Source organism: Coniophora puteana, assembly GCF_000271625.1.
Source record: "Coniophora puteana RWD-64-598 SS2 unplaced genomic scaffold CONPUscaffold_15, whole genome shotgun sequence".
NCBI lineage: Eukaryota > Fungi > Basidiomycota > Agaricomycetes > Boletales > Coniophoraceae > Coniophora > Coniophora puteana.
In genome coordinates this window covers 276,575-298,309 of record NW_006913067.1, presented here as the reverse complement: position 1 = coordinate 298,309, position 21,735 = coordinate 276,575, and the positions used below count along the sequence as shown (strand labels likewise).

At 55.6% G+C, this 21,735-nt stretch overlaps 6 protein-coding genes and 1 non-coding gene across 7 annotated transcripts; 4 read left to right on the top strand and 3 right to left on the bottom strand.

Annotated features, from left to right (window-relative positions):
* Window positions 1–435: 435 nt before the first annotated feature.
* CONPUDRAFT_169093 (glycoside hydrolase family 31 protein) lies at window positions 436–5,549 on the bottom strand (the record flags this gene model as incomplete). Its single annotated transcript, XM_007775656.1, has 22 exons — window positions 436–821; window positions 895–970; window positions 1,327–1,829; window positions 1,885–2,050; window positions 2,106–2,281; window positions 2,344–2,452; window positions 2,523–2,725; window positions 2,801–2,979; window positions 3,040–3,111; window positions 3,171–3,307; window positions 3,370–3,433; window positions 3,486–3,514; window positions 3,568–3,620; window positions 3,680–3,698; window positions 3,755–3,855; window positions 3,915–3,988; window positions 4,060–4,257; window positions 4,332–4,415; window positions 4,472–4,617; window positions 4,734–4,983; window positions 5,054–5,189; window positions 5,243–5,549. The coding sequence occupies 22 exons, from the start codon at window positions 5,547–5,549 to the stop codon at window positions 652–654; spliced, it is 3,252 nt and encodes a 1,083-aa protein (XP_007773846.1). The 3' UTR covers window positions 436–651.
* A 1,640-nt stretch (window positions 5,550–7,189) lies between these two features.
* On the bottom strand, window positions 7,190–8,333 carry CONPUDRAFT_169092 (uncharacterized protein). The gene is made up of 2 exons (XM_007775655.1): window positions 8,322–8,333; window positions 7,190–8,212 (listed from the first exon to the last, which is right to left on the bottom strand). The coding sequence occupies exon 2, from the start codon at window positions 8,153–8,155 to the stop codon at window positions 7,433–7,435; it is 723 nt and encodes a 240-aa protein (XP_007773845.1). The 5' UTR covers window positions 8,156–8,212; window positions 8,322–8,333; the 3' UTR covers window positions 7,190–7,432.
* Window positions 8,334–9,032: 699 nt separating this feature from the next.
* CONPUDRAFT_85088 (NAP-domain-containing protein) lies at window positions 9,033–11,242 on the top strand. Its single transcript, XM_007775654.1, has 4 exons — window positions 9,033–9,515; window positions 9,677–10,166; window positions 10,224–10,408; window positions 10,480–11,242. Exons 1-4 carry the CDS (start codon window positions 9,153–9,155, stop codon window positions 10,609–10,611), a joined length of 1,170 nt encoding a protein of 389 aa, XP_007773844.1. The 5' UTR covers window positions 9,033–9,152; the 3' UTR covers window positions 10,612–11,242.
* Window positions 11,243–12,191: 949 nt separating this feature from the next.
* CONPUDRAFT_85086 (uncharacterized protein) lies at window positions 12,192–17,586 on the top strand. Its single transcript, XM_007775653.1, has 3 exons — window positions 12,192–12,464; window positions 12,533–15,522; window positions 15,607–17,586. Exons 1-3 carry the CDS (start codon window positions 12,438–12,440, stop codon window positions 17,264–17,266), a joined length of 4,677 nt encoding a protein of 1,558 aa, XP_007773843.1. The 5' UTR covers window positions 12,192–12,437; the 3' UTR covers window positions 17,267–17,586.
* Window positions 17,587–17,782: 196 nt separating this feature from the next.
* Window positions 17,783–19,188, top strand: CONPUDRAFT_85084 (haloacid dehalogenase). The gene is made up of 7 exons (XM_007775652.1): window positions 17,783–17,958; window positions 18,010–18,067; window positions 18,129–18,186; window positions 18,244–18,346; window positions 18,417–18,511; window positions 18,567–18,631; window positions 18,702–19,188. The coding sequence occupies exons 1-7, from the start codon at window positions 17,829–17,831 to the stop codon at window positions 18,955–18,957; spliced, it is 765 nt and encodes a 254-aa protein (XP_007773842.1). The 5' UTR covers window positions 17,783–17,828; the 3' UTR covers window positions 18,958–19,188.
* CONPUDRAFT_t117 lies at window positions 19,187–19,289 on the top strand. Its single transcript has one exon. It is a non-coding gene; the product is annotated as a tRNA-Met (tRNA).
* A 125-nt stretch (window positions 19,290–19,414) lies between these two features.
* CONPUDRAFT_65063 (uncharacterized protein) lies at window positions 19,415–20,107 on the bottom strand (the record flags this gene model as incomplete). The annotated part of the gene is made up of 4 exons (XM_007775568.1): window positions 19,415–19,590; window positions 19,640–19,736; window positions 19,789–19,827; window positions 20,000–20,107. The coding sequence occupies 4 exons, from the start codon at window positions 20,105–20,107 to the stop codon at window positions 19,415–19,417; spliced, it is 420 nt and encodes a 139-aa protein (XP_007773758.1).
* Between the last annotated feature and the right edge of the window lie 1,628 nt (window positions 20,108–21,735).

Below are 21,735 nucleotides of genomic sequence, written 5' to 3'. Positions count from 1 at the left end.
AGACGATGTACGTGCACTGCATCAATATTCTGAACCTCGACTGACGTTGAGCTGTTACATTCACCGTTCAAGCCTGACCTTGTTGCAGGCGATGTTGGGAGTGATCCCCTCCGTGATTGCCTGAACAGGACACCAAACATGTTCCACAGAATCTGGGTTCGTACACCGTTTCCAGCAGCCTAAGCTCCGGCCCATCGGCACCCTGGAGTGATCATAATCAACTAATTTATGGCTTGAGCAGACTCGCACAGCAACTATGTTAAAAAATAATGATAAAAAAAGCAACAACAAATCAGTTAAGTTAGAGAAGCGCTCCATACACCCTATAGTCCGTGTCCGGCGCATCTTGGACATAGTATTTCCGGCATACGGCTCACCGGTATGCAAATTTGTTCCGTGATGCGCTATCCCTGCTGACAGGCAACTGGCTGTTTAGCGCATTGTGGCTGCGCGAGAAGATGTAGGCAGACGTCGCCGCAGAGACGATTCCCATATGGATGAAGACACGTCCAGCACAGACTCGGAATCGACAAGTTCAGATGAAAGAGGACAACGCGCCGCGAACGCAGGAGAAGAGGCCCACACACGACCCGGAGGACAAGCTTATGAGTCTAACACCCGCCCAAACGTAACAGATATAGAGGAGAGTGACTATCCGGCGGTCAACACGCTCTGCTGCTGCATCTGGCCTTCGGCGTTTAGTAACCTGAGACCGCGAGCTGCGCGGAGGCATGAAGGATCGGCTCCAGGGCGCCAGCAAATGAGCGCCGATCCCCCGTCAGGAGTCGCCGATTCGCCCTCTGCTCGCATGCAAGTGAGGTCTACGCATGTTCCTGACCAGACAGACACACCGTCAGCTCCTCAAACGGAATCAATACCTGTCTCTGAACATACATATCCACCTGCTGCTCACGTTCGGACGATGGAGGAGCCTTCGATCTGCATCCAAGCGCCTCGCGATTACGTCCCGCTGGCATTAAGATAGGCGAAGCAGGGATGAGGGAGCGCGGCAGTGCGTGGAGCAAGACGGAGAATTGAAAGTGTGATGGGCAGTCAGGTGGAGAAATGCATGGTCACATCAAAGTATCAGTCGTCGTGGGTCATATGAATGGATCTGAATTTGCTGTGACATCAGATACTGCAAAACTTGATGCAAACACGCGTATTGCAAGCTGGTACTGTGAAAGGAGCTAACACATTGGACAACGGATAACACGATGCTATTTGACAACTTAGTAGTATAGTGGGAAACAATTATTCAAAATCAAAATGCGTACGAGTCCGTATAGGTGTAAAAAGTCAATCATGTCACTATTTCCAGCTCACCGTCGTCTCCTGGTTCAGATCAAGTCCGAGATTACCCAGCACGAGCTCCTCCGTCTCCGGCAGATACGTGACATTACCCACATTTTGTCCCTGCACACTTACCGCGCCCGGCTTCTGCGCGACACCAAGGATGGTGACCGTCTCGAGCTTCTGCTCAATATTGTACGCGCCCTCACTCTGGATCTGCAGCTGGCCAGGGCTCGCGACGAACTTGAGCGTGCGGCTGTCTCCCGGCGGATAACTCTCCCCGTCGTCGACGTACGCGGTGCCGAACGCGCCCCCAGCCACTGAGAGGGACACGAGCAGCTCGTAGGGGCCCTGTCGAGTCTCGTACGTCGTGTATGCAGGCTCCTGGTGCAATAAGAGCGCAGAGTTGTCGCGGACGTGCACGTTGATGGTGCTGATGGGCGCTGGGAGCGTCGTGTTGCCGCCCGATGTGGCGTTCACGGCGGCGTGCGTCCACCAGTCGCGCCAGGTGACGTGGCCGCGGCCGGGGAAGACGCCTACACCAACGTATCAACTCTGTTATAAGATATCAATATGGTGAGAGGCACACACCATCAACTGTGGTAGCACCGGGCTCAAGCACGGGAGTAACAAGAATGTCGCTGCCGATGAGCCATTGCTTATCTACGGCGAACAGTTCCGGCTCGTTCGGGAATTCGTACCACAGAGCACGAACGGGCGGAGTACCGGTTGTCGAAGAGTTGGCGAAGAGGGTATACTAGCGATCGCACATCAATAGTGAATAAAGACCTCGACAAAAGGTTTAAACTCACCCAATAAGGAAGCATAGAATACCGCGCAGCAATAGCAATGCGCGAAGCATTAGCAACACTATCCCATCTGTAAGGCTCTTGCGATAGGGCAGCATATGTGTTGTGATTCCTGTAAAACGGAACGAAAGCCGACATCATCATCCAGCGGTTGCACAGCTCCTCATCTGTGTTTCCGACTAAATTCATATCGAGTTAGATATCCAACTTGGTTGTGGCGCAGTAAAGCATCGCAACGCACGGAAACCGCATGAGTCAGCACCAACCATGGGGATCTGGAAGAGCTGGAATTGAAGGATGCCCTGGATACTGTAGTACATGTACTTCCACGTGCTGAAGTTGTCGCCCAGCTAGATTCGACACCATCAAGACCTTAGCTTCATAGATCACGTCACGAAACAACCACAAAATAAAACGCACCCAATGTCCAGACCACTTGCCCGAAGACGGGAACGTCGAGCGCGAGATCAAGAACGGCCGTTTGCCCTTCAGAATCGCTTGCACAGCAATGTGCGTTGCTTTCTCCTCCATGAGTCCGAACATGTTGTGTAGGTCGAGTTCGAGGTATCCGCCATGGTGCGTCGCGTTCGTCGCGAGTGTCTTATTGTACAACGGTCCGAAAGCTGTTCGGGCGCAACTCTAGTGAGCGTCCTATATCGAGAGATTGCGGAAAATCAAAGGCATGATGAGACACGCACCGTTGTGGATACCGTACGGTGGATAGTTGACGTTAACACCAGGCTCGTCGCCCGCGCCAACACCGCGAGGTTCGAGAATAGACATTCTTTGAGGGGCAGCGGAGCCGTTCAGGCATGAGTCCGTGTTGGTGCCATTAACCGTCATGTTGCCGCTGCGACCAGAAAGTGTATCATTGTAGCTACATACCGGGTTTTTCATTCAGAGTCCGCGGCAGAGCGATAAGTGAACATATACGCACCATTCAGGCCACCCATCCATGACCTGCCTAAGCGGGTACGGCGCCAGCGCAGAAAAATTGGCGCCAGTTCCACTTGAAAAACAGGTTCAGTTCGTCCGCTCGAGCCTCCCCAGTGGAACCTGAGCGCTCACCAAGAATAGTTGCAAAACGAGCTCGGCTCATTCATGTCCAGCCAGATCCCGTCGAACGTGACACCGCCGTCGCTCCAGTTCTGAAGCGCCTGGGTCCACCACTGCTGGGTGTTTGGCGCGAGCCAGTCCGCGAAACCCTAATCATCACCGCGTTAGGGCACAGTCATGGCTTGAGGCTGAAACTCAAAGAACAACGCACGCTGTATCCAGGCCACACTTGACCCATGTAGATGGAGCCGTCGGGGTTCTTGATCCAGACGTCCCTGGGATGGTATTAAGTTCATGCTTAGATGAAGAGAAACCAGTAGCACTTACTGCTCGACACCGCTGGTGTAGGGATCGTACTACATTTGTCTGTTAGTACAGAGACGAGGCCAGTCGACGTCATAAAACTCACTACGTCCGTGTCATTCGCAGTAACCGCCACGCCCGCGTCCACAATCGGGATATCTACATCATACGCGTCAGCAATTCCGTCTCATGGAGTAAAATAGGATCTGAATACAGACAGTGCTGGTGGTTCGAAGCCTATGCAAGGAGTCGTGATGAAACATGTACCAGCAAGCGCGACGAAAGAAACGCACCAGCTCTACAATGAAATCCCGCATCTCGTCACCGGGGAAACTCACAGGGTCGGACGTGAAATCGCGGAAATCATGGTACAGATCAATGTCGTTCCACTGAGCTACATCCGAACAAAGGTCAACCATGCAATATGAGCACGCCAAAAACATCAGGACGCACTTTCAAGTGGAATATTCGCCTCCCGCATCGCGTTCACCACCTCCCTATTCTCCGACACATTATGCCATCCCCATCTTTTGAAGCAAATAAGTCTCGCTGCGTCCATCGAATGTTTCTGCATAAAAAGGCAAAGGCGGCTGCGTACCTGCACAAATGGAACCCGAACGCCCATGCGGGCTGCCACGTCGGATACCCGATCATCCCGCCGTACTGCTCCATGACGGTGGACGCCGTGGGCCCCGCGAAGAAGTAGAAGTCAAGTGTGCCGCCGACGACTCGGTATTCAATGAGCGAGACATTTGATGAGGGCGGGGTCGTGAGAATCACGTCCATGGGACTTGAGCTGAGCGCGAGATAGGGGTAGATGGATTGAGCGGGATCTGCACGCGACAGACGGGTTGAAGGGAGGGGACGTACCTAAGGAGCAAAACACCATTCGTCGACGACGTCTGCGTGCTCTCGTCGTACCGATGTTCCATGTAGATCGGGTGCGAGCCGTACCTGCCGCCCAACGACGCGTCAGCACGCGCAGAAATGCTCTGCGGAAGGTAACGTACATATTCTGGTCAATGGGATCCATCATATCGCGTCCCCAGAACGCGTGCATCGTCCCGTCTACGTCGATGTCGCGCCTGAACCCGCTGCTCGATATAACCTCGCCGAGACCATAGATATTCGCGCCCTTCGGAAGAGCCGATGCGATCTACCCAGGAGTCTTCTCGTCAGCACCTGGTGCGCCCAGGGCAAAGACGCGCAAGACGCACCTGGAGATATTGGTCCTCAAACACAAGCGGAAACGCATCCAGCGCGACGTCGTACCCTCCTGCGGGCGTCGACGGAATAGGGGTGGGCGGGGGTGGGCGGCAACGACCCTGTGCGCGTATCAAAGAGGGGCGTCGCGTCCGGCTGTGAGCGGCGCGTAATCCAGAACGCGAACGGGGAGGCGTCGTAGTTGAACTCGAGGTCCGAGGTGTTCGTGTGCGAGGTGGTGGGGGCTGCAGGGCGTTCGATGACGGAGTCGGGGATGGTGAACTGTTGGTTGGCGGCGTCGAAGATGTGTACGTGTAGTCTGGAAGAGCGTACGTATTGCGTGTAAGATGCGTCAACGCGGTAGGGTAAGGGCCTGCAGGAAGACACACCTTGACTCCGTCTCATACACGACCTCGATCGTCAAGTTCGCGATATCGTGTCCGAACGCGTTGCACGCGTCGCCTGCCAGGCTGAGTGATGCCTGAAGGCCATAATCGTTCTGGATGAGGTTCTGCAGCGTGTATCCTGTTTCCCTGGCATTTAGTCTCTCAGCATTAGGCACCTGAATAGGGGCTTACCAGGACAACCTGTAACGTTCTTCGCGAACGCCCCATTCCCGCTTGGCCCGTCTGCGTCGGTACTGAATACGCGCGCCAGGGAGGTCCTGCTGCCCCACACGGTCTGCGAGGCAGCCAAGAGAACAGAGACTATGCCCAGCGGCAACATGACGGAGATAGCAAGGTATACAACTCTTCTCCCTTTCTTCTTGCCGTACTGTTGATTGTGCGCTTGGACTACAGAGGCAGGAGAAGGGAGCGAGCTAACGTCTTCTTCGCTGGTGCTCAGCGCTTTATACGACCCAACCCTGAGGTTTGTCATCTCCATGACAGATCTCATGGCCAGACGCAATATCCGCCTCGGAGGGCGCTCCACTTGCAGTACTGAATGGAGCGGGTTGAGAGCGGTCGCTGGGCGCTCTCATAGACCATGAGCGACAGTGAACAGCTTTCTCTGATCTGGCAGGTATCAGGCCTTTGCGGAAGGTGTATTGAGAGATTTAGGAGGCGGTGTACCCAAGTCTGGTTTGCAGCTTTTGAGATACCATAGTGCACACAAGTGAAGTAGAAAGCCCCTTGAGCAGGAATAGCTCTTTAGGGCAGGTCAGAACCAAGCATCGCTTCTGGAATTGGTCCCGAAACCATCTAGCGCCACAGCAGCGTTATTGCCTCAATTTGTCTGATCGCGCCCAGTGCGCCTTCGAGGGTGGGATATATCATATGAACACCCGAGATCAGCCAAAAGAAGAGCGAGGGTTGCGTTTGTGGCAAAAACAAAACCTTAAACAAGGGAAGCAAACTCTTTAGTTAGTGGTGTATAACCGCAAGGCGTCGCTTCGCGCGAATCCAATGTGAATCGGGGGGTTAGCTCGGTGTTGGTGACTTGATGACAGACAAGAAATCTCATTTGGTGTGTGGTTGGTGAGTCAATACCATAGTTTGGAATCATAAGAATGAAGTGAGATGAGACAGGTGTCGGCGTCATGATGTCAGCGCCAACGCGTCCGGCTACTAGGCGCCGAGAACGCATTGTCGTGCGCAGCGTTATGCGATGTCCAACATGGTGTGTTTGACTCATATTCAGACTGCTTACTGCACGTTCGTAACGAGTATCGGACGAAGGCTCCATCCCGAGAAGAAGAAGAAAAGAAAGCATCCGCACACTAGTTGGGGAGCTGCTGGTGTTTGAAGCCACTGTAGTGAGCCAGTGCACTGTGTATACGTTGGGGTGCGTTTCTCCAGCTTATGTTCCGATGCATCGAGAAATCGAGGATGCAGCAGCCACAGAAGTAGATCAGTGGTTTAGAGCAAAGAAGAAGAGGGAGTGAGATTTCATGATCGCAGAAGAATAAGATCAAGATGGCCGTTCGGAGGGTGTGATGTTGTGGCGTACAATATCAGCGTGCTGTTCATCCAAGGCTATGAACGTCTAGCACCAGGAAAAACATATGACATGCTATGATTCGAGGCTATGAAGGTCTTCAGAGCGCACCTCAACCTCGGACAGAATGCTGGCCGTACCTAACCCGGGAGCGTAAACAGAGAAATTATTGTGCAGCCTGAGAGACTCGAGCAAGGGAGACGCCAGACGCGGTCTACGAAAGGAACCTCCAAGTGAAGTTCAACTATAATTAGTATTTCTCTCTGTAGAAAGGCAATCGAGACAAACACATAGGAAAATTTGAATGTACAGTATACCCAATATTCCTTCCATTAATATTACACCTGTGTGGCCGTGACGAACAGCGTGATCCGTCCACGTCCAATTGAACACACTAGCGATGCTGCGTGTGCGATATCCTCTTAGCACTGTGGGCGGACTCGAAGGATAAAGTTCATCTGCCTATCGACGTTCAAGTCGTGCTGTCGCCATTCGGCAAAGTTCCGTGGCATTTCGTCGACATCGTGAATATTTGTCCGATACGTGGTACGAATGTCTCGTTGTGTGAACAATTTCTGTTGTGGAACGTTTAGTGTAGTAAGCTGGCTGACCGGCATAAATGGAAAGATGACAGAGATCACAATTGCCGCTCGAGCAGAGTACTGCATTCGGCCGTGCTTTGGGATAGAACATTCTCCAATCGAAGTACAATCGAGAGTCCTGATGGTATATCTCTAGGGATATGCACATAATCTGTCGCAAGCGATCTATCCAACTTATCATATAGGTATATCACCCCTGGAAAAACTCGAACTTTACCAACACACACCTCACACCCGCCTCGCCGCCCCCGCCTCCTGCACCCTCCTCACCGCCTCATCCGGATCCACAAACGCCATCGAATTCTTCACCGCCAACCTCCCCGTCTCCTCATCCGCCGGGTTCTCAGCGGGTATATACCTGCGCATCACCCCGTCCACGTAGTCCGTTGGAACGCCCATTGCGAGCCCGTCGCGGATCGCATGATTCATGCGCACGATGTACTCTGCCGCGGGGTCGCTGTCCGTCGCGTCTGTGTGGTTGATGTAGACAAGCATCGGGGTATTGGACAACGGCGGGGCCGTGGCGTTTGATGAACGCGGTAATGGGGGTGATGCGTCTAAGTGGCTGGGGTATTTTGAATCTGAACTCGGACTTGGGGGAGGTGGGAGGGAAGCCCAGAAGTCGCACGGGAGCCACGCTTTCTCATACGCGATAGGCACGCCCTCGTTCACGTCGAGCGCGGCCTCGTCGGCAGGGGTGAGGTGGTATACGAGGCCCCATACCACGCCTCCAGCATCGTCCTTCTTGACTGGAGGAGGAGAGAGGGCGACGTTGGCGTAGTGCCGCGAGTTGATGAGCCAGCGGTAGCCGTTCAGCCGCGCGATTCCGAGGTAGGTCGAGTGTGGGCAGCGCCGGCGCATCTGGTCGAGCCACATATTGCTTCCGTAGCCGAAGTAGATGGAGCCTGGCGCTGGCGCAGAGGCGAGGGTGGACTGCGGGGTGAAGGGCATGGTGTCTAGTGTGGGGAAGATACGGATAGATCTCGCGCTATGTGATGAGCATATCAGCTGCAGCAGCAAGAGCAGGAGGGAGGCATAGGGAGCAGATGATGTCGTAGTAGTAGATCATGATGTTAGTGGACGCCGCAACTAGGAGCTCCTGACCAGATGTGCTTACCGACGGCTACGTGGACGGAACCAAAGCTCTTATCTGCGAGCTGGGAAATCGGGCGCTGGGGGTATAACATCCGGTCCGGCTCTCCGACGGGCGCTCGTTGCGGAGGTATCGTACGATATCATGTGCAATCCGAGGTTGTGCCTAGCAGCCAGGAGAATGCTCTGCGAGTCGTGATGGCTATACAATCCAACATAGTCAACGGAATAACCTGAACTTGCTCAGGCACATGTGGAGGCGTTCAAGATGAACCGGTTTTACGTCTGAAATATGGATGCATAAAGGCGACTATGAGGAATGATGAGACGCTATTGACTGGTGCGTGCTCTTGATGATAGGAAAAATGCGCACTTGTTCCCGACATGGAATGCTGATTATCGCACACCTTCTTTGCATTGCTCGTCCACGTAAATCTCAACGCAATCTCAACGTGCAGTTCATTTCGGACGCGTTTGCGTGGCCTGGCCACCTCCTTGCGACATTGTATCAAAGTTCTTCCCCGAGGACATGAATGTGTTGCCTGACGCCAGCCCGCAGACGCGCCCACACGCAGTCAAAAACCAGACGCTGCGACATAAGCGGGGTTGTGCCGTGTGGCCTCGTGGTCGGCAAGCTCCGAAACTCCGCCAGTTGCGGCTGCGAGGGGGGATAACGCCAGCTCTGCCCAACTGATTTTCGTGTCAGCCAATAAATCTAGTCCTTTCCTCCCACTTTCTCTTCTTCCCCTCCCCCATCGTCTCATCGCCGCACCGCCGCGTCGTCGTCGCACCACCCCTAAAAACACCCGCATCGTGTCCACCGATCTCGCTCATCCGTCTATCGATCCATCTAGCCATGTCGAACAACGTCCCCATCAACTCCCAGGGAGGCTCAGACCTCACCGCGCCCACCCCGCAGAACACCCCGCTCAACCAGGCCCCGATCGCACAGGGCCTCTCGCGCCCCACCGTGCCTGACATCTCCGAGGACGCGGAGGAGGAAGGCGACGTCGAGGGCATCAACGCCCCCGGCGTGCAGCAAGCCATGCTCGGCCTCGTCCAGGGCCGCCTCGCGGATCTCGTCGGCAAGAGCTCGGGGTACATCGAGAGTCTGCCGGTGGAGGTCAAGAAGAGCGTCGAGGCCCTCAAGGGCGTGCAGGTCAAGCAGACGGACCTGCAGAACCAGTTTAAGCGCGAGTGTCTGGAGCTGGAGAAGAAGGTATGCGTCTTTTTCGTCATTGTATTCGTCATATGTCTATTTTTTGGCGTCTTTATGTTGTCGATTATCACTTTCCTCCGCTCCCCCTTGCTTTTATATTTCTGCATTCGGGTGAGATCGGCCGGGCTCGCTGACACACCTCTCGTTATCTCTCCTCACAGTACCTCGAGCTGCAAAAGCCGCTGTACGAGCGCCGAAACGCGATCATCTCCGGCAGCTCCACCGCCACCGCCGACGAGATCGAAGCTGGCGAAGCCCAGTCGCTCAAGGACGACCCGGATTACACATCCCTGCCCAAGGACAACGGCTCGCCCGCGCCCATCCCCGAGTTCTGGCTCACCGCGCTGCGGAACCACGTCGGGCTCGCGGACCTGATCACGGAGCGCGACGCGGGCGCGCTCAAGCACCTGCTCGACGTCCGCCTGTCGTATCTGGGCGCGGAGGACCCAAAGCCGGGGTTCAAGCTGACGTTTGTATTTGAGAAGAACGAGTTCTTTGATAACGAGGTGCTCGAGAAGACGTATATGTACCAGGAGGAGGTGGGGTACTCGGGCGATTTTGTGTACGATCGTGCGATCGGGACGGAGATCAAGTGGAAGGACGATAAGGATCTAACGAAGGAGTTTGAGATTAAGAAGCAGAGGAATAAGAGTGCGTTTTTCGTTTGCTATGCTTTTTCTGAGAGCTGACGTTGGCGTTGGGGAGCAGACACGAACCGGACGCGGTTGGTGAGGAAGGCACGACCGGCAGAGTCGTTCTTCAACTTCTTCTACCCGCCGACGCCGCCGAGCGAGGATGCGATTGAGAATGGCGATATTGATGAAGATGATCTCGAGGAGATTGAGAACAAGCTCGAGATGGATTATCAGATCGGCGAGGACCTCAAGGAGAAGGTGCGGTTTCCTCTATACACCCCTATCCCGTATTTCGCAAAGGTCTTACGGTACTCCCGTGTCATTTCTAGATCATCCCCAGAGCAGTCGACTACTTTACGGGCAAGGCGCTCGAGTACGACATGCTGGAGGAGGAAGACGACGAGTTTGACGAGATCGAGGAAGAGGACGACGACGACGACGGGTTCGAGGACGAGGTATGAGCTGCTTGTTCTCCTAGTACGCCCCTGGCGACACTTTTGTTGGGGGATATGTGCTAATTGACTGCTTCTCTTTTTCCCTTCTTTTCTCACCCGCTCGCATCTGCCTTTGGCGGCGGTGGCGGGGTTACAGGACTCGGAGGAAGAGCTGCCGAGGAGGCGGGGTCCGCCAAAAGGGCGTGGTGGTGGCGCGGGTGCGGTGAACCCCGAGGAGTGCAAGCAGCAGTAGACGGATGGCGGTGACGGTTGAGATCGACGAAGACGAGGTCGTCCCGACTATATCTGTTTTCTCCTTGTGATACGGTGTATCGTGCTCATCTAAGAACTGGTGTTTCTCCCTCTTCCTACTTCCTCCCTTGCCGTTTCTTGACGCTTCTCTTCTCCTCTACTCCGTTTCAAACCTTTCGCTTATGCTCACTTGACGCAATTCTGGGGCTGGGGTGTTATCGTGATCGCACAGTGCCGTTGGCCGTTTTGTTGTTTGTTTGTTCCCAAAAATCCCATGTATCGGAGAAGAGATGAGTCGAGATTTAGCCTCCCCTCTTAAGTTGATAGGTTTCTGCATGTTTTGAACGGTTTTGTGTGTCGTGTACTTTACGAGTACATAATAATCGAGATATGTGTTGAAGGTGCCTGTGAGGATTGGGTGTGATGGGTGACGTCACGCATAGAAGCCTGCCTTTGTGTGGTGTTTATGTTTCAATCGCGTAGTATTTCGGTTGTACATAAAAATTCAGTGATAAAAAACGAACTGGGTAGGATGCGTTGATTGTCGATCCCATTGATTGAGACTTTGCAGCCGCCGAAAAAGCGGAAAGGAGGCACCGTAGCGGAGGCAAAGAGGCGCACTGCTGTGGCTGCGCAAAGTCACGGGTTGAGCCGAGAACGCGTCGCGATTGGCTGACTGGATGTTTTCTCGCGGTCCACATCGTCAGCCATTTCCGTTTACCCCTGCCCACCCAGCGCGCCCCAAACTCAACTTGCCTATAGCGCGGTCCACCGTCGTCGTCGTCGGAGTCGCGCTCATCGATGGTCCATTCGACGTATAGCGAGCTTGCGAATTGGGATGGGAGGTTGTCGGTGGCGGTGGGTAGGGCTAGGGATGGGGACAAGGGGAAGGGGGAGAATGTGGGTAAGAGCGAGATAGAGGAGGGGCGGCGCTCTAGGCCGGTCAATGTTGGTTTGCTGGGGGGTTCGTCTTCGTCCAAGTACACTTTGCTCAACAGTGAGGAGGGGGAGGGGGAGGATGATATCGTGGAGGTGGTAGCGGTTGACGACGCGGGTGCAGATGAACGCGCTGCTGAAAAGGTGCGTCGGACGCGTCTGTTGTGGAATCAAAACTGATCGACGCTTTTGTCCCTTTTCGCTGGTTCGCGTTGGGTAGCGCGGGACGATGAGGTCTAGGCGTGAGGAGAACGCGTTGATCAGTGTGCTGCTTAGTCCTGCGCGGTCGCAGGCGCAGACGGAGGGCGGTGGCGGTTCGCAGGCCCCTGCCAACAGTGTAAGTCGCCGCTCTCCGCCCTTTTTTTCTTTCTCTCTTCTTCGTTTTCCTTCTTTCTGGCGTTTGCTGATGCGGCCTCTAGAGCGACACCATGCATACGCCCAAGAAGCCCTCGTCCCTATCGCGCATCGACACGCACACAATCCAACCGACGATGTCCTTTCAATCGGCCGGACGCGACGCGTCCTCGCCCATCGTCATCTCCTCGTCGGCGGAGGCGTCGCCTGTTCTCGGGCCGTCCTCCGCTACCGCACGGGAGGCGTCAGTGCAGATACTCGACGGGACGACGGGGACGATGTCAGACGGGCGGCACAGCGAGAGCGATGAGATGGCGGTCGACGATATGCTCGTTCTCGTGCGTCCGTTCTCTCTACATCGCATCGCGGTGTTCATGTGTATCGTCTAACTATGTGGCGCTATCAGGACCCGACAACGCCGAGCGAGCCGGAGGATGTGCTCGAAGTGCAGCTCACGCCCAAGTCTCGCTCGAGCCCGGTGAAGAGCGCGCCTAGGAGGCGGAACGTCGTTCTTTCTCCGTCGGCGACGCCTTCGCTGCGCTCGTCGCCCCCGCTCGACAAGCACGCGCCGCTGTTCTCGCCTAGCCCCTCACCGGTGCCTTCTTCTCCTCCCGTTCTCCACGCCAAGTCCCGACCGCGGCCCCGATTCCCTCCCCTTCCATTATCATCGTCATCACACTCCAAGCCGGCGCCGGCGAAAGCGAAGAAGCTGCATACTCAGTCTCACGTAATCATAAAACACCCGCGCTACGGCCCGCGCAAGCGCAAGCGCCTCCCGACGCTCTCGCACGTCGCTGTGCCGCCCTTTCCAAGCGGACTGACGAAGGCGGACTATGCGCCTGCGTCGCAGGCGTTTCTCGAAAAGGTCGCGAGGGCGGGGCTTGCAGGCGGTCGGAGTCGCGGGCCGCAGCAGTTTACGAGTATGGCGGACGCGCTCGTTATGTCGCTGGAGAATAACGCGAGCTTGGCGAGGAGCGATAAGGGGAAGGGGAAGCAGAAGGCGAGGGACGGGGTGGGGGTAGGGAAGAAGCGGAGGGATGTTATTGTCATCGACGATGATGACGAGGACGAGGATTACGTGGGCGGGGCGGGCCCGAGCGCGCCGAAGAAGAGGAAGATGGCGAATTCGAGCCCGGGTGGGCATGTCGGTACGAGCGCGAGTGCTAGTACCAGTGCCGCTGGAAGAGTGCCGCAGCAGAAGACGAAGGCGTCAGGCGCTCAGCCGCGCAAGCGCGGGCGTCCGCCGAAGCTGCCGCCCGAGTCGAGGTTCTCTCGTGCCTACCATGCCCCGGACATCCACTTTGAACTCGACCCGTACTCTGCGCTCGCCGTGGGCCACCCGGCGCCGCCACTACTCGCATCTCCCTCTCGGCCCCCCAACCGTTCTTCGCCGACAGCACCTGTCTGCTCCACACCACCCCCACCGCCCATCGCAGCCCCGCCATTCCCTGCTCCTGCGAGCCCGGAGCTGCCGCTCGACAAGAAACAGCGCCGCGCGAACGCGCTCATGGATAAACACTTTCCGCCGCTGGTCGAGTTCGCGACGGACGCGCTGGAGGGCGAGCTGATCGTTCCGGAGTACGTCGTCGCTGCGAATCTGAGGTATCTGCGCCGCGAGAAGGCGCGGATACGGCCTGCGCGTGGTAGGGGGCTGGGCGCGGTGTGGGAGGCGGGGATGGGCATGGGGTTGGGGTTGGGCATGGAGGATGGGGTGGAGGAGGGCGAGATTGTGCCGCAGTGGCAGCGGTGGGAGGAGAGGAGGGGGGTATGGGCGAGGGCGGCGTGGGATAGGGTGAGGCTGCCTAAGGAGGAGGAGGAGGTGTCGGCGCCCCAGGCGGAGGAGCAAGAGGAGCCGCCGGTGGGACATACACACCCGCACCGACCTCCACAACCACACATGCACGCGCACCTGCACGGTGCGCCTGAAGCAGAAGAAGACAGTATGGACGCGTACATCGACACGGGCGCGCTGGCGTCTGACTCGCCGCTCAAGAGCCTGCCGTCGTCCGCGTCGTCGCGCGAGCGGGTGGGCCTCGGACTGCTCTCGACGTCGGCGCCGCCGTACCCGCCTCCCCATCCTGAGCATGCGCATCCGCGCGAGATGAGGAGGTTCTCGTTGGATCCGATGCTTAGGCTTGCGAGTCCGCATCCGCTGGATGTGGGGCTGGGAGGTGGCTTTTTCGGGGTCGGGTCGGCTGGTTTGGGTGGTGTGCCGTCTATGGGCATGGATATCACGATGACCATGGGGGACGTCGAGCGCCGATTTGATGACTCGCGCATGCCTTTCGATGCGGAGGGCTCGACGATGGCGGAGCTTAGCGCATGGGATCCTTCGCCCGGCGGTCCTTCTGGTTCCGGCGCTGGCTCGGGTCTTGGACACAGCGACGACATGCCCAGCGGCGGTATCGGCGCTGGCACGGGTGTGGACTCGAGAGGAACGACGATCGACCCGTCCCTGCTCGGCGGGGACCGCCATTCATCCCAGACGCGGTCGTCCGTCTTGACGCGCGCACCCCTCCCAGACGCATCGTCGTCTTCCTCTGCACCGGCGCACCCCCGCGCCGGCTCGTCGTCGACGAGTGCGCCCGCGGTCGTGTACCTGCGCCGCCCGTCTGGGATGGACGTTGCTCGCAACGGGCGCCCGTTGTCGTTCGGGAAAGGGCCGTTTGGGCCAAACGTGAAGGTCAGGTATCGCGATCCCGATCCTGATCCGGAGGTGTCGTCGTCTCCCCCGCCACAGCCGCCGTTGCAGCTTCAGCACGGTACGCAGTTCGGAGGCGGGCCCAGCGGCGAGGACGATAAGGGCGATGAAGACCTGGACATCGACGTGATGGCTATGGATATCGGTCCGATTCCGGAGCCGGAGGACGACGGGGAGTATGTTCCGCCCACGCCCAAGCCCAAGCCCAGTCCGGGGAAGCGCGCTGGGAAGCGGTCGGAGTCGGGCAAGGGCACGGGTAGGGGTGGGGATGAGGACGAGTACGCGGAAGGAGCGGACAGGGAGGGCGCTGCGCCGAGGAGGAAGAGGAAGCCGTCGATGAAGATCAAGCTTGCTATGGCATCTGCCGTGTTCGACGATGAGGACGGCGAGGACGGGGAAGAGTGGGTTAGGGACGAGACGAGCGGGAGTGTGGCGAAGGTCGGTCCGCCCAAGGGTGTGAAGAGGGCCAAGGCGAAGGGTAAGGGAAAGGCGGTAGATCAGGACCCAGGCTCGAGCACGGGCGCGAAGGGTACGAAGGCCCTGAAGAAGACGAAGACGAATGAAGACTATAGCGGCAATCCGTTGACGTATTGTCACCAGTGCCGCAATAAGACGAATCGACCGAAGATGGCGTGCGCTGGGATCGACGGGGGAGTGTGTAATCGGCTGTGGTGTATTCGTTGTTTGGAGTTTCGGTAAGCCACCTCTTCGCTTTTCCATGCATCGGTGCCAGTGCGCGGAGTGTCGGCTGACAATTTTTATTCACTGCATCCCTCCAGGTACCCCGAGGTCGAGTTTGACACAGCCCGCACCGACTTCGTCTGTCCAGCCTGCTCGAGCTCGTGCAACTGCTCTGCCTGCGCGCCTCGGCGCGGCGAAGCCTTCATCTCGATGGAGTATCGCCTCATCGACGGCGAATGGCGGCACCGGGCGCACAATACGCTCCCTGGCGAGGTGCTCCCCGCGTACTCAAAGCCAAAACCACAGCCGCGCGTCAAGCAGGTGTCCATCCCCCACACCCATTCTCGTTCCCAGTCGCAGTCACAGTCTCAATCGCAGTCGCAGTTAAAGACACTGAGAACCCGCCGCCGCGCGACTCTCTCGCCCTCGCCGACTCCGCCACCCGCGTTCATGCCGACATCGGAGCCGGCGTCGATGTACTTTGGCGCGGTGTACAATGCGACGACCGGTGAGCGCATGGGCACTGCGTTTGGGAATAAGGCGCGGGACAGGGTAACGCTGGACCGGCGGTCGGAGGACGACCGTGCGTATTATGACTATGGGCGGCCGAGGAGACGCGTTTTCGTTGGCGAGGTGATTCCGTGGTGGCAGATTAAGCCGGAGAGCGTGAGGTGGTTGGAGAAGGCAGAGGAGGATGAGGTGTTGGGTTTCGATGCGCCTGTGGAGCGGCGAGAGGGAGGTGGGAGGGCGGGTGAGGCCAATGCGTTCAAGGAAACTACTGGGCTTGGAGAAGAGGTCAACGCTGCCGTTGCGCTGGTCATCGACGCTCCTGTCGACCATGTCGAAGCTGAGCACGCCGTGCCCAAGAACCTCGAACATGGAGAACAGGTCGCTACCACCGCCAACGCCGAACCAAATCCCTCTCTTGTCGCTAATGCTGATCTGGATACCTCTCGCGCCGCTACCAACTCGAACCCTCCTCCGGCCCGCCCCCAGCGCCGCCGACGCATATATGTAGGAAACCCTGCCTCTCTGCGAGAGCCTTACATGTCCATGGATACCTACATTACGTCGCGACTCGCTGCTGCTGCCGCCATAGCATCCGCCGCCCCATCTACCTCTGTTGCTGGAGCTAGCTCGCGCCGACCATCGACTCCACACGTGTCTCACCATGAATCCGACCTTGACGCCGACGGCGAGACAGACGACGGCGAGGACCTTGCCGATCCTGACTTCCGCGTACCTTCGACTCCATCGAAGAAGAACTCGAACGGTGTGCACAACAGCAGCTCGCTGTCGCCGTTGTCCTCGCTCGCAGACGGCGACGGGGATGACAAGGAGGATGAAGGCGCGGATGAGGACTGGCCGCAGCCCGCGGTAGGCGAAGGCGTCGCTTGGGAGCCGGGGAGGAGCATGAGTATTCCTCAGAGTGCGCATGAGGGGACACCAGGGTTGACTCTGCCGCCTCCACCTCCGCCTGCTGCCGCACCTGCGTCTGAGACTCCGTCGGTCGAAGATCCGTCTGCAAGTATGTCAACGCTGGCGCCTCCGTCCCCTGACCACGCTCAGGAGAGCGGTGTTTCGATCGCTGATGAGCTGATAGAGCCTCTTCAAGATGTCCAGATCTTCGATATCATGGAGCAGGAAATGCCGTCGCAGGATGGCCCCCCTTTCGCGGACGTGCCATTGCAGATGACCGACTTGATCAAGCAGGCCATGGCGGCGGTAGGAGCAGCCTTAGATGCGGGCGCGTCGTGAGCGCACGTAATATACTCTTGTCAACAGCCTGATCATCGTTTGGTTCTCTGCCAATTGGTGATCACCTTACCTTTGCCGATTTATGACCCTGGTTTTGACTTGGCTTCGTTTGGTTTCGGTAGACTCTCCATCGTATGGATCTTATCACTTGCATTTTCACGAGTTTGATTTTTGTTCGAGTGATCTTTTGTTTCGTGTTGTTGGATACATATGCTACCTTTTCTCATTTTGATCTACTTTAAACATCCCTTTTGACCTGATTTCTTCTGAGACGAGGATACAATAGCTAGTTAGTCATACTTACACCGCTCACACAAAATAATTGACCTTTGTCCAGTTCTCTTTGCTCGTGCTCCAGGTTCGCCTGAGAATGTGTTTGAGTTTCGGCTTCGGTCAGCTTCGGCCTCGGTGTCGATGAACGTTAACCTGACAAAGACGACTGGTGACGTCAAGCTATTCCCATGGCGTTTATAAACCCCTGAGTTCCGTCCACTGGCGCTTCCCAAGCATCCCTCGACGGCAGCTCTTCATCAACCTGTTCATTACTGTTAATTGCATCGCAATGGCTGATGCACAAGATATTCTCGCTGGTGTCGATGCGCTTGTCTTTGATGCGTTCGGTACTACGGTCGATTGGTACACCACGCTGACAAGGGAGATACCACCGCGAAGCCATGGTATACTTACGGAAGGTTCGTGGAGACGATTGTTCCATTATCTTTGGAAGCTAAGTCCGTGTGCAGGCACCCAGGACACGCATGACTTCGTGTATGAATGGAGACAAGGATACCTAACAAACACGTGGGTATGCTAGGCTGTTTAAGGTTCACAATGGAACTGACATGTGCGCTCGAGTGCACAGGGCAAAGATCGCAAAGGGGGAGATGGGCATGATTCCTACGGATGCTCTGCATCGACAGGCACGTCTCATGTTGCGCACCGATGGACACAAAGTTAATTCACAAGGTTACGCTTAGCTACTCGACGTTATGCTTGCGAGCGAGCGCTGGAGGAAGCTTGCGGATGTATGGGGAGATGAGGAAAGAGCTCAGCTAACGATGCTTTGGCATTCTCTAGATGGTAGGCACCGTATTCAGTCCGAATCGTCGAGGTCGTGAAAGCGCTCAAATGTGATGTGCAACCTTGGTAGGGTACTCGGACGTTTCGCATGGGCTACGAGAACTTGGCAAGCACAAGTTGGTCGTGACGCTATCCAATGGTAATGCGAGACTTTTGATGGACATGGCAGGTCTCAGTTGCATGAGGCTGCAGAAGTGTCGGAGCACTAATGTTCGAGTAGGCAAAGCACGCTGATCTGAAGTGGGACGCACTTTTCTCGACCGAGTTCTATGGCGCGTACAAGCCGTACGTTCACCCACTCCTTTCGTGGTTTCATCTACCACTCAATGACAAATATTCTGACGAGTTTGTGTAGGAACGTCGAAGTTTATAGCAAGACAGCCTACCACCTCTCCCTCGACCCGAACAAGATCGCGATGGTAGCTGCGCACATCTGGGATTTGCGCGCCGCGGCCCAAGCAGGGTTCAAGACGGTGTACGTGTCCCGTCCAGCGGAAGATACGCCTGAGATTAAGGCGAGCTTGAAGACGAAGAAAGACGGCGGGGAAGTGGATGTCATTGTGGGATCATTCGGCGAGCTCGCGGAGTTGGTGGAAAAGAATGCGATCTAGAACTTTGATGGTCTGCATGATACAACCAGATTCATCGTCATGGATTCCTGGATTCCTGAAACGCCATAAGAGCGCCGATGAGAACCTCCGTTGAAATTTAACTTTCCAAACGATGGATCGCTTTTTTATGAGTGTAATGGAGATATGGCAGAGTGACTAGAATTGGCGTGGATAGGGATATATGATAGCACAGCATTTTGGATAGGGACATTGCTGTGCCTGTTCAATAGCTTCCTTGGCTCAGCTGGTTAGAGCGCTGGTCTCATAGTGACTATGAGGTTGCAAAGGTAACCGTAATCCAGAGGTCGCCAGTTCGATCCTGGCAGGGAGCAAGTTTTTTGTCATCCCTTCTTATCTTGTACCTATTTACATGGCCGCAATGATTGGATCGTGGCTTAGATCACTTTGTTCAAGCATTCTCGATAAAGAGATTCAGAAGTTCCCTCGCCTCGATAGTTTAATCAAGGCAAATATCATCCGGCCATGGCATGTGCTTCTCGAGCTCCGTCCTTGTTGCGTCAAGCTTACTCTTCACCATGTCCAATGTAAACTTGTGAAGGGGAAGGCGAAGAGGCGGATCGTCCAGTTGCGCAAGCTTGTCCATCGCCTCGGCTGCTTTGTACGGGTCGCCGTCTGAGAACGCCTCATCTGCGCAAACATTGAAGAGCTCGCCTGCCATGACCCATGTTTGGGTCGGCGTATGCTGGGTGCGAGGGAACATATTTTATTTTGGTGTCCATGATATTTGAACGGAATGGACCATGCTCTACGATTGTGACCTGAGAATGGCCCTATCAGCCGAATTTTTTGATGGAAGAAGAAATTTGGAACCTTGATATTCCAAGCAGGATCAACTTCTTCCACGGTCTGCTTCGCTTAGGCCTCCGCTATAGTTTCATTCGATTATAGGTTAACAACGCGAGCTTCCTAGAGATCACAAACTGATCAAGTTTACTTAGACAGTAGTTAGTTTCTTAAAACATCGCAGACATCGCTACACGTACGTTGCAGTATAGTAACCAAACCCTAGCTCAGCCTAGACTCCAAGGCAAGACGAGACCTGTATCAGACGTCCTCCGGTTGGTTTGTTCACCTCACGAAAGAACTTGAGTGCTCCGCGAGTAGCGTATGTGCAGCGAAAGTGTGGCATGGCAATATTGACGCGAACGCCACTCTACTACAGGTACCGTACTGTAAGCCGAAACTAGTGTTGCATAGCCAAAAGGTTGAATAGCCAAAAGGTTGACTTGGTAGTGCTCTGTTATTTCAGCGAGCGCTACTAAGTAGTACTACTACAGCATGCCCTACGGACCGTCTCCGCACTTGGGAAAATCACCACGCCCACCTGGCCCTTTGCGAATCAATAAATAGCCTCATGGACACATGTACTCGTACATGATGTTGGTAGCAATGATTTTGACAGCATCCCATTAATTCCGGCTGCTCGCAGGTTAAAATCTAGGGCCTTTGTCTGGCGCCCACTCCTGGGGTAGAAACAGATCCGCGTGCGCGACACCCGTGGTGCGAATCCAGAATGACCCGTCCATGAACTTGACCTGCTCCAAAGCTATTGTTAACGTCCGGACTCGGCGGCGATCAATTTGACAAAACACTCAGCGCTGCAAACACTTACCCGGTTGCATCTGCACCAACCCGACCAGCACAATCACTCAAGTTGAGCTATGCGCAATCACCATCCACTTTGTTATTCCAACCCAACAATCTTTCCTTGTGCGTGCAAGCGGCCCGCTCGGCCACTCACGCGATATCCGGCTATAGAAACGACATGGACGTCCTATAATTATCGACACCGCGCGTGTGAGGTCCTCGCCCATCGCAGAACACAAACAATGATAAGTGCTATGATTAGCTCACAGACCTTACCGTGATTATCGCGTTGGCACAGACGCATCATCCTCCGCGAATCTCGCACGACGCCCATTCCCACATTTCGGAATTGCCTTGCAGTATGTAAGCCTGCCGCATGCGTGCTCGTTTCTCCCCATATGACTAGTGTTGCCGCGATTCGAGTTCGATTCGAGTTCGAGTTCCGAAAGCGGTAGCTTGATGTCAACTCAACTCGATCAACTCGAGGCAACTCGAACGGGATCCCCATATGGGACGCCTGGGTTGTTGCTTGTAAATGATCCGAAACTGTGTTTCTATTGATATAGCTGTGGTAGAGAAAGCTTGGAACAGCCTTGTAAATTAGCGGCTCGGCGTCAGCCATTCCTTTTCTTTGCGGGCCTCTCGAGTTCGAGCCGATCTCCCCGTCTTTTCTCATGAAATTTAACAACTCACAGCTCCGCACATGAGAGAGCAGTGCTTCGTCACTGTATTTAAGCATCATTGATTGCTTTAGCTACATTACCTAGTTCGATTGCGGCACACCAATTGTCGTGAATATCGTTCGAAAGAGCGCACCGCAAAACCTGGAAGCGAGGCGGCAAAATCCGGTGTCAACTCAAGTGCGGCTCGATGCTCCTCAGTTGCCCGTTTTGGCGTGACAGCTCGACTCGGACTCAGCTCAACTCAAAGTCAACTCGAATCGCGGCAACACTACATATGACATCGGCATGCTCGCAGATTGGACAGCATACAGTAACATTGCTATTCACTCCGTATGCAACTCGGCATCGCACGAAATCATCCCTGTGGCGTCTGGCATTCTCCGCAACCGTAACATGAAGCGAACTTCGGCGACTTGATAGCATGCCTTAAGTAGGCCATCTAGACATGGAAGAACATAGGACTTACGTTCAGCACTTACGGCGCAAA

What these genes read in the sequence shown, in the direction of transcription:
- CONPUDRAFT_169092 (XM_007775655.1), bottom strand. Translation starts at nt 8,155, where the DNA reads ATGCCCTTCACCCCGCAGTCCACCCTCGCCTCTGCGCCAGCGCCAGGC.
- CONPUDRAFT_85088 (XM_007775654.1), top strand. Translation starts at nt 9,153, where the DNA reads ATGTCGAACAACGTCCCCATCAACTCCCAGGGAGGCTCAGACCTCACC. An exon ending in GTCTGGAGCTGGAGAAGAAG is followed by an intron (nt 9,516 to 9,676) that starts GTATGCGTCTTT and finishes CTCTCCTCACAG; the next exon opens with TACCTCGAGCTGCAAAAGCC. An exon ending in GCGAGGACCTCAAGGAGAAG is followed by an intron (nt 10,409 to 10,479) that starts GTGCGGTTTCCT and finishes TGTCATTTCTAG; the next exon opens with ATCATCCCCAGAGCAGTCGA.
- CONPUDRAFT_85086 (XM_007775653.1), top strand. Translation starts at nt 12,438, where the DNA reads ATGGCGGTCGACGATATGCTCGTTCTC. An exon ending in TCGACGATATGCTCGTTCTC is followed by an intron (nt 12,465 to 12,532) that starts GTGCGTCCGTTC and finishes TGGCGCTATCAG; the next exon opens with GACCCGACAACGCCGAGCGA. An exon ending in ATTCGTTGTTTGGAGTTTCG is followed by an intron (nt 15,523 to 15,606) that starts GTAAGCCACCTC and finishes GCATCCCTCCAG; the next exon opens with GTACCCCGAGGTCGAGTTTG.
- CONPUDRAFT_85084 (XM_007775652.1), top strand. Translation starts at nt 17,829, where the DNA reads ATGGCTGATGCACAAGATATTCTCGCTGGTGTCGATGCGCTTGTCTTT. An exon ending in CAAGGATACCTAACAAACAC is followed by an intron (nt 18,068 to 18,128) that starts GTGGGTATGCTA and finishes TCGAGTGCACAG; the next exon opens with GGCAAAGATCGCAAAGGGGG. An exon ending in GCTTTGGCATTCTCTAGATG is followed by an intron (nt 18,347 to 18,416) that starts GTAGGCACCGTA and finishes CAACCTTGGTAG; the next exon opens with GGTACTCGGACGTTTCGCAT.